The 19,291-nt window shown below is 39.5% G+C and overlaps 1 protein-coding gene across 2 annotated transcripts in view; it reads right to left on the bottom strand.

The window, feature by feature from the left end:
* The window catches only part of ECHDC1 (ethylmalonyl-CoA decarboxylase 1), a 43,923-nt gene that overhangs the window by 7,136 nt on the left and 17,496 nt on the right, over positions 1-19,291 (bottom strand). For both annotated transcript variants that reach the window (XM_059467840.1, XM_059467839.1), the window contains exon 5: positions 17,504-17,584. In XM_059467840.1, coding sequence (XP_059323823.1) covers positions 17,504-17,584 — 81 coding nt within the window. The remainder of the gene's footprint in view (positions 1-17,503; positions 17,585-19,291) is intronic.

Genomic DNA, 19,291 nt, shown 5'->3' with positions numbered 1-19,291 from the left:
TCACTGGGATTCACCTCTTCCCACAAGGTTCCTTTGAACAAGCTCCACAGAAAATACTGAGATAAGTGGTAGTCAGTGGAAGGGGCAACTGCAGTATTGGACTGCCTTCAGGCTTATGAAAGGTATTTTTGTTTTTTCAGACTTTTCAACTATGAATCCTCTCCTGAAGTCACACCACTACAGAACCACCCATCATACTCTCTGTTAGATTTATCACTCACTTGCAGTCCTCAGGAAGCAATGGAGACCTGAGCTCATGTCTGAAGAGGAGGAAGCAGCTGCCAAGCCAGCCTGTGATCAGCCTCTGAACACCACCAGCTGCAGCCTCGCATACATATTTCCCCTTTTATTGTATGAAAGGAATTGAGTCTACCTTCTGAGACATGACAGATCTGATCTCCCATTAAAAGAATTTATGTAAGAAAAGCACATCAAGCATTACTTAACATAAAGAGGCAGACAGGAAAAAGCTGGAAAGACCAAAGCATATTGCTGAGCTGTTTTTACCTTATTCAACTAGTACTGGCCCTGCCTGAGACAGAGTAGTAGATGAATACAAAATTAACCCTGATTTCAACACTATGCCTGTTTTTGTCTTTCATATTGAAGGAATTAAAATCTGGGTTCCCTGTATCACAGGAGAAGGTCACATTGCTAAACTCCTACACATATGCCTTCCCTGCCCTAATAAAGAAAATCTGTTGCATGACAGTACTGAAAAAAATATTTATTCAATGTAATTAATGTACAAAGTGGCAGAAGATCTTACAGTAAGCAGGGGAACATCCTTCAGAAATGTGAAGGGTAGGAAAATCCTCACAATTTAAATTGGAAATAAGAGGTTAAGGTAATACAACCCCCAAAGTGCAGCTGAAATCTTCTTTGAGAACCTTTTATTTCCATGTTACAAACCCTACAAGCTCCCTAGGAAGAAAGTACAGTCCACATGGGCCACATCCAATTTTGTGTTAGTCATCTAAAGCAAACGAGCTTGTTGCTGCTGTACATTTTAAAATGTTCTCAGCTGCACTAAATGCTACAAATCCTCCCCCTTTGATCTGAGGATTCCTCCATTCTGTGACATTTCATCGCACCCACAAACAACTGACTGTCACATCGCATCTCATCACATCACTGGCAATGCACGTGAGAAGAAACCTTGTCATTAACATTGCAGCCAAACAAATCCCACCCTTATAAAGGTGCACTTGCTCCTCAAAGGCAGCACTTGCTGCGAGCTAACAGCTATGCTGTGCTTTGCTAAAGTATTTCCCAGCTACTTGAAGCCAGAGCATATACAATAAAAGCTGAAAATGCAAGCAAAAATATACTTTCTCAATTTTTCATACCTGCTTATTATAAATAGTAATGTTACTGAGCTGTTCCAATGGGTATAATCAGTTCCTTGGCATAACTAAGATTATATTAAGATCTGTGCTGGCCCTTACCTCATCATTTCCTGGACTTCAAGGTTTGAGTTATATTCAGCATTTTGACAAGGCAAAGGTATTAGTCAAGTTTACTAGGGAGGGACAGATACCACCCTCTATTTTATGCTTTTTAAAAGCTCCTGCATCTATGCTTTTGAAAGCCACTATAGGGAAAAAAGACACCTAAAACATTATATGTGTTGCCAGCAACCTGAATTTTGCTCCCATTGCCTGCTTGACTCCCAGTGTCACATAAGGACACAGCTCCTGACTTCCCATCCTCCCCTTTTAGCTGGCGTGGACTAGCACTCCACGGAGGGAGGCAGCTGGCATCACACAGTGCTACAGCACCTGGTCCCCAGCTATGGCTGTGCCCTGACATGGCAACCAGAACTGCAGGAGATGACTTTTATCTCCCCCACAAATACTTTGGCATCCTGCTCTCAAACCACAAATATTAATATAAATAACAAACAGAGCTTATGTCTTTGGGTCACAGTAAGTTCCTTCACCAAATCTGCTACCTTCTATACATTTCAGTTATGCCTATCTGCAAGGTGATTGAATCAACACAAAGTGGAAACTTCTCCAAAAACAAGAGTCAAAGGCCTTGGGGTACAATTAAAAGACATCCATTATTCTAGCATGCTGTAGAGTAAAAGTTACAGAAATAATAATAAATCTTCAAGTAGAACTACATATTTTGCAAAAAATAGATGCAGGACACCCAGACAGATAAAAAGTAATGTTTATGTTCAGCCACACTTTGGCACAGGGAGATGGGAAATGGGGGTTATGGTCAGTTCATCAAGTGCTGCTTCTGCCACTGCTCAGGGAGAGGAGTCCTCCCTTGGCTCCAGGGTGGGGCCCCGCACACACAGAGAGTTCTCTGCAAACTTCTCCAGTGTGATTCCTTCTTCCACATGATGCCGTTCTTCAAGAGCAGCCTGTTCCAGTGTGGGTCCACAAGTCCTACCAGAAAACCTGCTCCAGCATGGGCTCCTCTCTCCACAGGTGTACAGGTGCCTGCAGGACCCTGCTCCAGCACGAGCCTCTCACAGGTTCACAGCCCTCTCTTAGGGATTCACCTGCTCTGGTCTGGGTCTTCTCCAGGGGCTGCAGGTTGAGCTTTGCATCCCCATGGTCCTCCATGGGCTACAGGGGCACAGCTGCCTCACCATGGTCTGCAGGACAGTCTCAGCTCTGGCACCTGAAGCACCTCCTTCCTTCTTCCTCCTCCTTCTGCACTGACCTTGGTGTCTGCAGGGCAGTTCCTCTGACGTGTTCTCACCCTGCTCTTCTCTGGCCCCCATTACAACTGTGCAGTAACTTTCCTCTCCTTTTCAGATATGCTATCACAGAGGCATTACTATCATTCCTGTTTGGCTCAGCCTTGGCCAGCAGCATGTCCATCTTGCAGCCAGCTGGCATTGGCTCTACCCAACATGGGGAAAGCTTCTGGCAGCTTCTCACAGAAGTTGTTACCTACAGCTACCCCTGTAGCCCCCCTGCTACCAAAACCAAAATATCACCCAAACCACATGCACAACTATTGCAGACACAGGAAAAGAGAGCTATTAAAGAAAAAAAGGAAACTACCAGGAAAATGGTAACAGAAGGAAGGTTATCAAGAGTCAAACACTTGTTTTAACCAGCAAAGAACAGAAGAACAAAGTTGATGTACAATGCTGCCATACTCTGCCCAACATGTATGCCTTTCTAATACATTCATCAATATGGCATCAGCTTAATTAACTCTTTTTAAATTAAGTAACAGCAGTGTTACGCTGACACATGGCCAAAAGAGCTTTTTAAAATACACACTGCTGGGGAGTGCAAGCTCAAGAGTTTGTTGAGAGGTCAGGTATGACATTATCTGCAGATGGTGTTTATCATACAAATTGAACTTCCTTTGCCAGGTGGACATTAAAATTTAATGATCTTGCTGGCTAGTGGAGAAAAGCTCATGTGTAACTGGTTTATGATTTTGCAACTCTTCTTGGTAAGTGCTACTAGGACAATTCACAACTGCAGCAGCTCTCACGTGCATGCTGGACCTTAAGTGAGAAAGAAAGCCAGTCCACTGTCCACTTCCTTGTTTTCCAGTTGCACCTTCTCAACACTAAAAATACAATCCCTGTCCCACCACTTCACAAGCAAATTGCACCTCAATCTCATTCCATTGTCCTCAGCATGCCAGGGCACAGACACAGCAGGTCCCAGTATTGATGGTGGTTCCTGAAGCAAGTGAATGGGACTCAGGCAGCAGTTACACAGGTACTACCTGAAATCTGATCTCACTTCTCTTGCTGAAGCACACAAAATCCAGGAAAAATAAAGTGCTGCTCTTACATACAAAGTGATGCTGAACATATGCAGTGATGGTATGTTTTTAGTCGATTAAACTGTTACAATACATTAAAACAAAGCAAGAGAGAGTTGTGATTGTTGAATTTGTAGCATCAGAGCAAGAAATAAACTACCTATTCTTTTATCTGTACAGCAAAAGCCTTGATTTTGGGTTAAACAGAAGTCCTTTATTTCAGGTTGGTTCAGTGCACCACATAAATCAAGTAATCTTTTCTAGGCTGCATTTTAAGCTTCTTAAATAGAAAAAAAAAAGCAGCTTTAAAGTGAATGGCTGAAATGCAATAAATATTTGGATAAGGCAGAAGTGGGTAGTTGGATATAAAAGCAATTCCATAAGAGAGAAACATCACGTTTGCTGCAAATGCGCCCAGATAATTCTGTAGCTTCAGTTCCTCTGCTCAGGCAGGGATACTAAGGGTTGATGCCACAGGCAAGTGGCAGCTCTGAAAGCTGGACCATAAGGAGCAATTAATTGGGACTGCAAATGCTGTCAGCCTGAGGTTTGGGCAAAGATAATCACAAAGATAAGCAGTCAAGCCCTGTGGAACTTCACACTACTTTAAACAGTTCATGTAGCACATATCAAGGGGTTTGGAATCCTGCAAGCTCACTGCCTTCTCCCAGTTTTCTTTAGCATGTCATTTGGATTTGCAAGGTTTAACTTGTACCTGGTGCTCAATCCACCTCTGGTATCTGTATTCCAAATCTCAGAGTCAGAAAGATACACCAGATATCATGCACCTTCCCATTTAATATGTCCTATACCTGTTGTCCCCACCATGGAAAGACAGATATTAAAGCATGTGTAAGAAACTACAGAACTTCCTTAGCAAAAAGATACAAATTCTTCAGGCATTATAAATGAATGCTCCTTGGCAATTGCTGCAAAACTAATCCCTACCTTCTCCAGAATGTTTAATAACAGAAGTAATTCCTGAGTACAACCTTGAAAACACAATCTGAATATGAACTACTGCCTTGATATTTTCATAAAGCCACAAAAAGCCTGAAATGACTAAAGGTAAGGCTACAGTCTGTGCCTGCAGAGACCTGACCTGGAAACCTAAACATCAAAAAGTTAATTACATGACAACATTGTGTTCTGGTAGTGACATCTTGTCTTCTGTAAGCTTTGTTCAATATTCCAATACACAAGCCTTCCACAGTTATTACAGAAACTCCACAGTTACTACAGAAATTTAAAACAACAAATGTATGAAGCAGTCATCTTTGCAGTAAAAATAAATTTTGAAACAGCAAGGTTCTGTGGGAAGAATATTCTGCAGAAGAAATATGCAGTACTACACTAAAATAATTTAGCCAGTCAGCAAAGCTGCTGATTAGCAGCTTCCAGTCCTTACTTCAGTTTTCATGACAGATGTTTTTAGAATTAGACCCTTAAGAATAAGACAGCCTCCTCCAAAAAAGCAAGCTGGGACTAAATGATCCCTCTCTGCCTATCCAGTGGAGTGTCTCAGCAGCCTCTTTATCACTACACCATCAAATAATTACCTAGATACTCTATGAGGGGATTATCTACACAAAATGGCTACAGATTTTTCTGGAAGTCATATTACTACACCCTCTCTTACCAAAAACCCACCCTAGTTCTCTAAAAATGTTAACAAGTGGATTAATCCTGAGAAGAGTTAGTAATTATTTCACTTATCTTTCAATCTCACTTGATTAATTAGATAGGTTTTAAAGAACCAAAAAGACACAGATTAAACATTTAATCAACAACTCCTTGCTAATTCTATTTAGCAGATTTTTGAACTGGAGCAATGCACTGAATATTGGCAAGCCATAACAGTTACATGCTTTCCCAACACAGCTTGCTAGTATTAATTCCCTCTGCATCTCTCCCATATCTTCTTTCTCACTGAGAGCTTCTCATGTTCCTGCCCTATGCAGAGAAATAATAAGGCAATTAGATATTGCAGCAGTTGCTACTTCAGACCTTCAACAGCACAAAGCGAGACTTCCAAAGTGAAAATGCTGTAAAACCAATGAAAGTATGGATTTGTATTACATAACTGTGGTGATGGTCTATGCAGACCACTATGGTATCATAAAAGCAAACCCTCCCAAATGTTTGCTGTTTTTGAAAATCCTTTAGTCACAGATATTCACTTGACAGATGACTAAATGGCAACTACTAAAGAACTTAAAAATGAAGACAAAATAGTTTAAAGATAGTCTGGGGGAACTGCATGCCTTATGCTTATCTTAGATACAGTTGCTAAAAGATGCTCTGCAATTCCAAGTTTCAATAGGCAAAAAGAAGACTGTGCACACTAATAATCTTTCCTGTTTATCAGCTTTAATCCATAACCTTTTCTACAAGAAAGCAATGGAAAGAAGTAGGTCCTATTTTAACAAGCCCATCAGAAAGTCACCCCACTCGAATTCTCTCCCTTGATTTAAAAACACTCCACCAATTAAAATCACAAAACAGTATACCTTCTTTATTTGAGGTTTGAATAAATTAAAATGATCCCCAAGAAGCAAAACAACAAAAAATCCTATCAAGACTCCCAAGCACAGAGTGTTCCAGGCACACTAAATCACAGTGTCAAAGGAGTAGGCTTGATGCCATCCTAAGAAATTTCACTAACACAAAAGCTTGCTTTTCTCACAGCTCTTCTCAAATTGCTTTACAGAGACTATATGGACTTTTATTTATAGTTACTGAATTATTTTGTAACACTCTTAGTGCATCCATTTTCCCCCCACTTACCACAAAAGCTAAGAATCAAACTTTACATAAAGTAGCCCAGAAAAATCTCTCATGTCTCCCTAGCACATATTGCCTTTACCCTCTACCTTTCCTGTCCTCCAGTCAGACTTTCCAGGATCAGGGTAAAAAGGATCAGGGTAAAAATCAGATCAAGTAAATAGACTCCTAATTACAGAAGTATGTTTTTAAAATAAGAGTTAACATTCTTCTGAGTTGCCTGGGAAACCTGAGGGCACTTCCCAAAGGGCAGCAAGGGGACCTAAACAATGAGAATTGTATTCTTCAAAGGAGGCCTTAAAATAGCCATTTTTAATGTGACACTATCACGCTTTCTCACATCACCCAGAGTCAAATGAAATGTGGAAGAACAAATGACAAAGTCACACTTTCATCTATAAGCCCAAAACATTTGGCTGATGATAAAGTTCTGAAAAGTGAGACCTGAATCTAAAAAATGAAATATGTAGCAACAACAAGGGTTAGAGGGAGAGTTGGAACACTGAGACATCAGTGCAGAAATTGCTAAATGGACATGAGTCATTTTAAGAGGAATGTGGTCTCTAGGAATAAACAGGAACTTAAAGCGTGGATAATCACCACCTATTGCCCAAATATTGGGATATTCAATGTAAGAGGAACCTCCAAAATCCACAAAGTCAACTCAAAAAGGCTGCAAGATTACCAATTTTAAAGGAAGCCATTCCAGGGAAGAAGCACAAAAATAACGCTGTTACTAGAAAAATATCCCTTGGATAACCAATAATAGGCAGACACAGAGAACTGCATGTCCCCCAAAAAAAAGAGCATCTCATCAGAAGCAAAGTCTGCACTGAGAAAAATCAAGAAAAGGCCTACCAGCAGCATGAAGGAGCTCAGAAAGGCAGCAGAGAAGACCCTCTGGGAGAGTGCCCTGTCAAGACCCAGATTAAAACCGGTCTAGACATGATTGTGTAAGAACAACCAGAGAAGTAAAATAGGGTCTATTTCTTAAACACTTCCCTAATCTAAGGAGAAGGGCTAAAAAAGGGCCAGAAAGACCATTAGTTTGAGAGAGGGATAATAAAAAGAATGAAACACAGGGAAAGACTGCTGCTAATACCCTGCCAGGCGAGTATCACACTCTCAATCAAGACAAGGTAGGTAAGGTCCCCCCAAAGTCTCCTGCAGGTCGTCTGCTGTCACACCAGCTGCCATCCACACAGACTTTCAATCTCATTCTGGACCAAATCTCCCAGGAGTCAGTTACAGATGGAGGCTCACACAGCAGACCTTGATTAGGGGGTTTCAATCGAATGTGTTACCTCAGGCTTGACACTTTCTCACCCATGGCTTCACAGAAGCCAGAGAGAAAAAAGCATGCTATGAAAAGCCACATTTCTTCTAAAAGGGATAAATGAAGCTGGGTATTGGAAACCGCAGAAAGATATTTTCTGCAGCAGGAATGAAAAATTGAATTAGACAGCAGATCACAAGGCAAGAAATAAGGGCACAAAAAAAGCATGACTGATTAAACTCCACTAGCAGTATTACAAGAAGTAAGATGAGCTTTTTTATTTTGTTTTCTCCTTCCCAATCATTTTTCAATAAACTGACAGGAAAGAAAATTATTTGGCCAAATCACAAAGTGAATCTGCCTCATTTTCTAGGATGACACTTCTTTAGGCTGCCATGCAATGCCCACATCCCCACCACGGTGCTGGGGATGGGCAGCATCATGCAGGAGGACTTGGTGGAGATGGCGATAGGGCTGGCCAGAGGGCTCATGCAGCCAGGCCCTGTGTGCTGCACACACACATTGGGTGGCCCCTTCTCAATCTGCAGTGTGACATAAAAGCTGTGTGGGCCAAACATCAATCCCTGCTTCCATCTTGTGCCTAAGCATCCAAGTGAGCTGAGTAGTTTCAGAAAACAGCAGAAAAAGTAAATTAAAAGGTCTTAGGCAGGAGAGACAAACCTTTACAATTACACAGACAGCAATATAGACTGCCCTGTCCACAGGTGCTGCCTTGGACCTGTTTAACACCCGCTGTGTGCACACTGGCGAGGAGCAGCCTGGTTTTACAAAGGCTTGTTGAACACACACAGGGCTCAGATCACAATTTAAGCACACATAGAGCCTAGAGAATAAAGCAGATAGTTACACTGGGGAGCTCTAATTCCCCTGAAGTGTGCAGTATAAACTCTAAAAATGGCATGAATCACCCAGAGCCATAAAGTTGGACTGATGTCCCATCACTCAAGAGGCAGTGCCTGGATCCTCCTTACTACCTGCAGATGACAACAGCAATCCATGGGCTACTGCGCTATTTCTCCTCCCCTGCTAATGACCAATATCTTATTAACACTCTCCCAGTTATGACTACATTTGAATTACCCTGGTGTCAGTGGGTCCCAGGCACCTCAGTTACCATACAATTATTTTCAGAGCAATTTTTATCTTGTCATAGCAGTTGGGCCTTACCCATGAAGCAGGTTTAAGCTATTCCTCAGAGGCTGCCAAAGCCTCTGTACACAAGCAAGTGAATGCCAAAATAATGCTCACAGAAACATTACTCATGCTAGAAATCTGAAATGTTACATGAGTCTTTCCTTCCTAAAAAAGAAACTAGAGCTATTTGGATTCTGTTCAAGCAAACATTTTCAACAACAGATATGCCTTTTAGACTAAAGTAAAAATTTCTGTCAGGAAAGATTCAGTGATATTTTACCAGATTCTCTGATGAAAAAGACCACCTGGAGGCAAGGTGCTTGATTATAAATTTTTAGTCAAATTTAAATGACAGTATTCCTCTAGAAATTAAAAAAGTGGAGCTTTTTTCAAAGAGGAAATATTATTTTTTAAAATTATGTGCACACTTTCATGCAGCATATGCAAACCATGTTTATAACTTTGGCTTCCTACATCTTTATTTTCATAATGTATGTTTAAAAACACCATAGAATGCCGAACAAAATTCTCCCAGACCAAATTCAGGAGTCTCTTAAGGCAGGAACATTTCAATCACGTTTTCTGCTAATCTCTACTGCTGATACACAAAGGGGAGGAGGGGCTTCCCAACAGTGGCTGAGCTTGGTATCTAAAACATCAAAAAACACAAGGAACACCTCAGCTGCCTGAATTTAGCTGACTGGAAAGGAACAGCATTTCTTGACATCAATCATGAGAGATGCAATATTCAAGCTGTTCTAATACTTTATGATGGATTTGATGTATCAGGTTTCTGCAACTCACAGCACTAAAGAACTTAAAATACAATGTAACATCACACTAGCAACCCTTCACAAGACACAGGGTAACAAGACACGCTTTGAAATTCAGCTGTCTCTGCACACAGTGCTACCAATGCTGCATTTGCACTTCCTACACAATTTCTGACTAAAGCAAAGAGAGATCACATACTTAGTTGAAATCACTGGTGATTCAATTATAATGGAATGTTGCCACTTTGTCAGGATACCATGTTAATTTCAGACAAAAAAATACTGACTGTCATGGTTTGGGTTTTTTTAAATTATCACAGTGACTGTGACCTAAGTTTTCCAGATGTGATAAATGTCTTTAGAGATTTGTTTGGGAGGGAGGGGAAGAGCGCAATGATATAACTCAAAGAGGCATAAATGAGATAGATAACATTAAAATTCTACATTGAAGCAGTAACCTGCTGCTTCTCCTCTTTACTTTTTAATATAGAGTATTAATTACACTGATGGGGATCTCAAACCAACTTCAGATCACTAATGCCATGTTCAGACTACCTGGACAAGAAGCAGGCACATTTTCAGCAAACCGTAACAGATCCCACAAATATGCCTAAGAGAGTGACCAGTTATTGCCAAAAGTATAATTTCCCCTACTATGCTTTTATTTACTATTATTGTCTCTTTCACACATATGCAAATCCATACTAATTTAAATTATTGGGGCTTCCCCAGTCTATATATTTGCTTTTTGTTTATGAATATGAATCATCAGAACACAAAATAGGACTGGAATATAACACCTAATAACAGACCATGGGCACAGCAGAAGTTCTTATGCACACAACTTTAAGCAAAATAGGAATCTATTTAACATAAGAATTTACTATTTGATTTATTCTTACTGAGACCGCCAAGTCACAACAGAGTAATTAATTTCTTACTGACTACAGAATCCAGGAAGTAGGAAGCTGAAGCCACCAAGGTTAACAAGTTTAAGCAGTTTACAGACTTGTTTCATACAGTTTTGCATAAATCTGGAAGGAAGAGGAACACAGAGGTCCAGGCTGCAGGGCTCCAAGTCTTCACTAAGAGCTTGGGTTGCTTTGGATCAGAGACAAAAATAAAACCGGAGGCTAAAGAGGAAGACTGGAAATCAAAATTTGGAAGGCAATGTTTACAGTGAAAGTAGGTTGAGATCCACACAACACCTGCTTACACCCAGGGAAATGGAGTTATTTTGGGAACATGGGTCATTCCAATGCACAGTAACCCTGATGTGGATGATTACCCTTCAGAGATCTACAAGGTTAACTATACTGCTCCTTGGAGTGATACAGAGAGGAAGAGTTCTTTCTTGTAGTCCTTCAGTAGCACATGACAGGGCTGAAATATGAAAGAGCTAACAAGGACTCAGGAAGACATTCTCTGGAAGCTGCAAAATTAGATGTTTGAAAGCTGTGGCTTCAAGGGAAACTGAGGGTATTTAACATCTCCCTCAAGCCAAAAGGAGTAGATTGTATTCTCATCCCCTACGGTTCTTTGCATCTCCTAGAAACTTAACTCCTCCCTTACACTGGCTCCAGCCAATATTATATGACCTTACAAGTCACTCTAGTTAACCGTAAAAACAGAAAAATCCAGGCTCCCTGTTGCTTTTCAGTGAGATAATTGACTCATACAGGCATCTTCACTGGTGCTTGGCAAACCAGAGGTAAGAAGTGAGCTGAGAATATGTAACAGGGACACCCTCCTCCCTTATCCAAGGAAGCTGTTCAGACACTGTCTTTATGAAGCCACAGCTCAGTATAACCTCATCTCAAAACCAACAGACTGGAATATATAAGTGCTTCTCACACTTTATATTATCAAATTTGTGGAGCTATCTGATAATTATATATATATGTGTGTGTGTGTGTGTATGTGTGTGTATATATATATATATATGTATGTATATATATGTGTGTGTGCATATATATATACATGTATGTGTGTATATATATATAAAAATAGTAGTGAAGATCAGAAATTATGCATCAAACTCAAAAACCACAAAGGCCAGCCTATCCAAACTGGGAATTAGTCATTTTGCAGATGAAAGCGAAATGGACAATTCCAGTGCATTTGTACTCTTTTCCTCAAATTCTTTGAAACTTAAATACTTCTCTATGGTGAATTAACAGCTCAGGGTATCAGCAAGTATCAGAATGGGTCTAGACCTGTATTCTCTAAAATCTGCCTTATCTAAGTTTTCCATTATCTGGACTATCTCTGTTTATAATCATGCAGCACATTTTATCAGCTGCAGACAGGACTGTTCAACAGAAAGGATGTAAGATTGCATGGTACAAGTGGTCTAAAACATAGACACATGCTGATAAGAAAAAATTCACTTACCCAGGATAAGATAGCTTTATCTCCCAAGGGCAAAAAAAAGACAACAAACCAAACACAAAACAAATTTAAAAACCTAGAATGAAGTAAATCCCTGCAAAAAGACAACTTCAGAAAGAAAGCATCAACTCAAATTCATGCTTTGCTGATGTTATTTAAATTTCTACTAAAATCAAACAGTGGTAAATTTGAATTGTAGACTACATCTACAAATTCTCTTCCTGAAAGAATGTAAACACACAAAATTCAATCCCAAATGAAAATTGGTAAAAGACCCCCAATAACAGCCCATAAATACAAGGCAAATAACACAAGATCTTGAGCCCATTTCTGGCAGTGCTTACTTAACCAGATGTCAAATGTACCATGTCAAAAATAAGAACAGCCTTCTTAAAGGCAGGCAATGTGAGACTTTTAAAATCATAAGCAGAAACTTGTAGTAACAAACCCCCAGGGCTCTAAAAATGGGAAGTGATGTAGGACTGCATTGGAATTCTAAAATAGCCAACTGATTTGCAGGAGATTTTAAATATACACACACACACATATATATATACACACACATATACATATGAGACCAAAATGTATACAGTTTAGAAAAGTGATCTATGCCACACAGCAAGCACTTGAAGCTGTGAAAATGTGGTGTCCCACCCTTAAGGAGAAGGGAGAACCCAAGATTCGTAGACGTTTGTGGTTGAAAGGAATGGCAAAAGTCAGAGGTTCTACAAAAGCTTATAGAGTTTCATTAATAATTTACACACTTGGCAAGGACATTGTTATTCAAGTCCCTAACCTCCCAGCATAAGCCCACAGCACTGGGTTTTGGATAAGAGGTAGGGTGAAAGGGAAGAAAGAGACAGACATGAATTAAGGAGTGTGAGAGAGAAAAAAGGAAGAAAGAGAATTAGAGAGATCACCTGTTCTAGCCCCAGCACTGATCCAGCTGGAGTATCCAGGGTCCTGGGCTGCACACATGCCCAGGCTTTGTGGGGAATATCTTTTCATAGATATGTTTACCCTGTTCTGGAGGTAAGCTTCTCACTTTCTATGCAAATTAGTTATGCACAGTTCTTTCTTCTCCATCTTTCTGGAAATAGGTGGAGGCTTGAAGGGTCTTTGATGGTCATAATCTATAGTGCATGTCCATTTCTCAGTCTCATTGCTGCACTTGCCCTGTACTGTGTTGTGCTTTTTCTATTGTGTCAGAACAAGGACATCAGTCCCAGAAAAGTGCTGCTCTACCTCCATATGGGCCCCTACTCCACCCACATCCTGTTCTTTCTCATAGTCTGTTATTACCAACAATTCTTGGTTGGTTCCATGGATATCCAGCTATCAGTTTTTGAACCACAAACATTTTAGTCCCTTATCTTTTAGGCTTCTACAAAGAACCCACTCAGATTTGGCTACTGACTCTTCTCTGATGATGTGTAGTAATGTTACAGTCATATGAATGAAAAGTGCTTTGTGAGCCTGGACTCTGCAATAATTCATGAATATGTGAACCCCATGTTGCTACATCCTATCAGGCTCTACCCAATAAAAAATGCTACTATGTCCTGAAGCACCCTTATTTCAAACAGAGGCATCTTGTGCACCTAAATGTTCCTCCTGATAAAATTAAAGCCCAAATCCTTGTACAGAGTAAAAGATTTCCAAAGAAGCTCATGTGCTGTGCTCTGATGTTCTGAAACCTATTTTTGAAAAAGTTTACTGCAGAAAACTAAAGTCTTTACAGCTTCCTCCACTTCTCCTTTTTGAAAGGTGAAACAACTGAAAAGTTGGTCATAGTGTAGCTACATCTATGCAGAGACTAGATTATTTTCTGTTGCTTTGACTTCCTATATGTTGCATTTAATGCTCTAAATACAACTTGTAGAATCAAATAAACATAAATTATCACAGAAACACACACACCAAAAGCTATTTAATAACATTTCATTTCATCTCTTACTAAGTGTTTCACAGAACATATTTAACACCTTAAAATGTAATACTAAGCATGCCTACATATTTCACAGAAATACAGAAAACACACTGCTAAAATGAAAGAAGGCCAATTTGATTAATGCAATATTATTAGCATAAGCTAATAGTTAGCTCAGCACTTATAACAGTAATGAAACTGGCCCTTTGCAATTTAACTGTGCAACATCAACTACAGCTGAAGAAACTATAGTTCATGAATTTATTTTCTAAAGAAGAAAAGGAAATCACTGCTGTCCCCATCTACAAGCCCATTCTGAGATCAATGATATGAGAAATGGGCAGTTTTCCATCTCTGCACTCTCAACCTCTGCCTCAAGACACCAACTTTTAAATTTGATTTACATGGCAGGGACACAGACACACATCCACTTGGACTGCAGCAGCATTAGAGAGGAAAAAGGAGGTAGGGGGAAAGAGACTCTGTGTTTCAGAAGCACTCAGATACAATGGAAGTCCATTTGCCAGGCGAGGTAGGACCAAATTTTTGTGTGTAGAAGACCTACACAGACATTACCCCAGTGAGATTTCTCAAAGGCATCAACATGCAATAGAAGACAAGACAGCTCAGAATTCAAAGTTAGTTATTCTGTCTATTATCTGGTGGTGCATTGCAGTGACTGCACTCAGAGATTATTGTGATCTCCTAATTGCACAAATAGATTCATTATTGTCTCTTGCCTGTATCTCTCAGCTTATTGTCCAACAATCCAAGACCATTCCTGTTTTCCTGTCTGAAGTCCTCAACCAATCCTGCCAAATCTGCTCTCCTTGCCTTCACACATTGTGTAAGCACAAGATACATTTCAAGTTTCTGCATAAAGGAATCCAAAGCAGACACCTCAATTATTTGTGAAATTCCATCAGTAAATCCAACATCACATTCACTTCTGCACCTCACTGAAATGGCTGCAGAGTCATGCAGAGCTATAAAATACATTAATATCTGGCAGCAGAAAACACAAGCCACCTTCATGTTCTCAACTATGGCACATTGAAAAAAGTCAGTATTTCTTGAAAATATTACTAAATGCTTAGCTGTCTGAGCAAGTTTCATACTTGCACCCTTCTACATTACCTAGTTTTGCAGTAATAATTGAGATGAATAATTCTAGTGTCAGAAGCTTTATCTTTCCAATTTTCATACCAGAAAAAGTCTGAAAGGAAATTAATTACCTTGCCCTTGTCTGGACTGGTCTGATTTTTTTTTCCTCCAGTAACATGTTTATGATCTTTATAAGGACACTACTTTTCTGGAGAGCCATACTGCAGCAACACATAAAACAGCTAAGACTGAAGATGATGTTTGGAGAAGACATCTTCCTCCAGATTAAAGGTGGATGCTTTAACCTCAGATGCTTTCACTTTTTATCACTGTCCTTATTTCAGCAATAAACATGCCGAAGTTCACACAAGCCCCAATTAAATTGAAAAAGAGCCAGCTTAAAACAGAGTGAGACAATTAGCCACAAGAACCGCTACAGGAAGAATGTATCAGTAATATCTTAAACCACCTCAGCTATCTTAAAATTGGACTTGTCCACACCTCTACTTTAGTAGAGATACGTATCATGCTGCCAGACCACATCTCAGAGGAGGTACCTTGATCATTTTGGTTCAAGTGAGTTGCTCAAACTATATCAGTATAGTTGATGTAGCACAAAGTAAAAGAGATAAAAATAAGAAAATATTTCAGGCCAAAACCAAGCAGTTTGGTAGTTTAAACAGAGACTGTGAAAAACAGAACTGTATTTGAAAATCTAGAATTAAAAGCAACCACAACAAACTCATTTTGTTTTTTAAAAATAAAACGTTCAAACTGATTATTCAATGAAGAAAACAAATCTCTGATTTCTGTCTTATGTTCATCTTTTGTCATCTAGTGACTGTGGACAGAATACCTATTCCACTAATATCTACTTACAGTCCTCAAAAAAACCCTGGAATTTTGTCCACCAATATCAAATTCTCAAATTCAAGAGCAATAACAGCACAGAGTATGTTTCTCTGTCTTGTTGCTGTTATTAATTAAGTCCCATTTGCTGCTCCTGAATGGCAGTTATTTAGTTGCACTGGATGGGTGTGTAGAAACTAATGGAAGATGGATCAACAGCTGTAGTTATTATGAAAATTATGGCACTGCATGAGAGGAATTGCAGCTGCTCAATTCATGCAAATAAGAGCTACTTGATAATGCCTATAATTACACAGCATGTCAAAACAGCATAGCTGGAGTGTAAGTAGAGAGAACGTATTTTAAAAAGCCAAAAGATTTCCATTTCATTATATTCCCATTCCCTAAACGCCTATTTAGAGATAACAAGAAACACTTTCTGTCGACAGGCTCACAGATACAGAAAGGTCTGCTGAGTCTCCCAGGTGCATTCTCCTGCCAGCACTGCAGCTGTCAAACACAGAGCCTCTCTGCTATTTGTAACACAGTCTGGACCCACATCACAGCTGGGGCTTCAGCTCACTGTGTGCTGAGCAGAGATGAAGAAAGATCCAGCCACATCTACTTTCAAAGCAAAGGAAGATTGCTTCCAAGTGGCTCAGACAATGCAGATACCATCTCCTCTATCCAAAGCCTGGTCTTGATACCTGGAACAGCACTGCAATATTCTAGTTTACTTTACTTTTGAGTGTACCTTCTTTCAGTTGTTTGGGGCAATTCTTTTCCCATTAAGGCCCTCTTCAAAAGCACATTTCCTTTTCTTAGATGAAAACCTCACTAAAAGCTTCTCATTTTCAGAGATGCTGCCCACTGTGCTTATCCTGCTACATCTGTAGGCTGTTTACACATTAGCAATGGTTTATATAAAGTGACATTTTATTACTTTAGTGTCTTCCCATTCCTGTTCTGCCTGTTTAATTAAAGCCCTCCTTTTTTGCCAGTTGTTTTGTGCTAGCAAATCCCTGCACCTGCATGTAAAAAAAAACAGGGATGAAACCTCATTTGTTTTACTCTGCACCTCAAATTCTTGTTTAAACAGCTGTGCAGCACAAAATTACATTACAAATAATAAACACAGAACAAGAAATACAAGAGTAATGAAGATATTTATTTATTTTTATTTATGACGTTCACAAAAAGCAACATGGGGAGATAGACAATTTTGCAAGCCTCCTACCTCTCATTCAGGGGTGAGTTGGACCCACTTGGTGTGTAAACCAGTCAGTTGCTAAAGAACCTTACTGCTCTTGTTTTGTGCAGTGATTCAAACCACATAGCCTGGTAGAAATCACAACTTTTCCTGTGAAGTCTGATGATAAAATCTTGTTGCAAATGCCTTGGAACCCAGGAAGGTTACTCCTGGTAGAAGTGCTACCTCATGGTACAGTCATTAAATCACTGACCCAACATAACACTTGTCAGCCTTACCTGAAATCACATGCTGTGGTAAGTTCTGCTCCTCCTCCAAAAGCTTTTCCTTGAACTAGTGCAACACTGATCAAAGGCAACCTGCGCAAGAGACTTCAGTAAGCAAAATTCATGCTTTTAGCCTTTCAGAAATTAAAAAAAACAATTCAACCAAACCATTTATATAGTGAAAGTTGAGAAAAATATACTGTTCCAATTTAATCAAATAACTACATCTTTGTGGGCAATTGGCACAACACCAATTCCACTTATGTCAAAATTACAATTGCATAATTGATACAGAATCCCAGAATGAAACAGCAACACAGATATTTTAAATGGAATCAAAATAAAGATCACGTACTGAAGAACACATGTTATGAAAAATACCTGCTATAGAATATATCTAAAAAAGACTACCTGTGAGGAGTGACAGGATAGCAACACAAGATTCTACTCTAAGCCACTGCACCACAGAAAGCAGCAGAAAGAGACACAAAGAACTGAAGGGCTGAGTTATCTAAAATTAATGAGATTTACCATGACAGCTTCAGCAGCTTCTTCAGAGTGCTACTATCTCAGTCATCAACAAAACTTTTTTTGCAGACAAAACCTTTTGAGGAAAGCAGCAATCTTTTACCTTTGTTGGTGTTGTATTTAATCATGTTCAAGGTATTTAATCATGTTCAAGGTAATTCAAAGGACAGAGGGAAGAAAAAGTTTCCTCACTGCTGATGTGAAATGAATACTAATGAACAGTGATTTAGGATAAGGCAAGTTCCTTAAGAAATGAAGGCAGCTGGTTAGTCACAGAATTTGCACATTAATACAGCTGTTTCATCTTTTACTGTGAAGAGACATTTAGCTTTTTGAGCAGTTTACAAACCACATTCAGAAGTCAGTATCCTAATCATAACCACATTTGGTTTTAGTTCTCCTTCAACAGAAGCACCAACACTTTCTGACAGCCCAAGTTCCCTTACAAGCTGCAGCACAGTTCATACAATACATGGCACAAGAGAACCCACTGGAAGAGGGCAATGTCATTTTTCCTGTGCTTTACGAGAAAGCAGAAGATGTGGGTCCAAGATGGCCACATCCACACTCTAATCCTTTTGAGGAACCTCTCTCAGGATCAGTCAGCCTCAGCTCTGAGGGAGACTAATCCTATCTACAACAGATGTCCCCAGACAGCAGCTCAGTGCTCCCCCTGAACCATGGCTTAAAGACACACTAAGTCTACACACCTGAGGTGGGGACCTAATCTTCACACATCTTCCTCCTCTTAGCTTTGCCCCATCAATTTCGATTATATGGAGACAAGCTTATGCAAATGGCTTCCAATCCTGAGGATTCCTTACAGTACTACTAATGTAAATTTCCAATCTCCTGGGTAATTTTACAGAAAAAATGTTAATTCGTAACATTTTCTCATAGATTATTTGAAAACAATGAATATTTGAAAACAAAGAATATTCATCTTCAAAGAGCTCTAAGCAGAAAAACATAGACTCTACCACAAATGGATTTAATAGAAACGTGACTTCTAAAGGGAAGCTAAGTCTAAAGGAAAGGGTGTTGCTTTCAGAATTACCAGATGGTAGAACTGACACACTCCTCTTGTGAAGTGGGAAGATTAAATAAATATATCAAATAAATGTTACCTATGTAGGCTGCATAACCTGTTACTGCTTGTTATTTAAGAGCTACTAATTTCCAATGAGTTAGAGAGGCTGAATTTCAGAAAATCTGAAGTCTTAGATTTCCTTAATTCTTCATATCTCCTAGCTCTACACATATAAGCCTGGG

This window comes from Ammospiza nelsoni, chromosome 3 (genome assembly GCF_027579445.1).
Source record: "Ammospiza nelsoni isolate bAmmNel1 chromosome 3, bAmmNel1.pri, whole genome shotgun sequence".
NCBI classification, from domain to species: domain Eukaryota; kingdom Metazoa; phylum Chordata; class Aves; order Passeriformes; family Passerellidae; genus Ammospiza; species Ammospiza nelsoni.
Note: the sequence above shows the minus strand (reverse complement) of the source record. Positions and strands in the feature narration are given on the sequence as shown.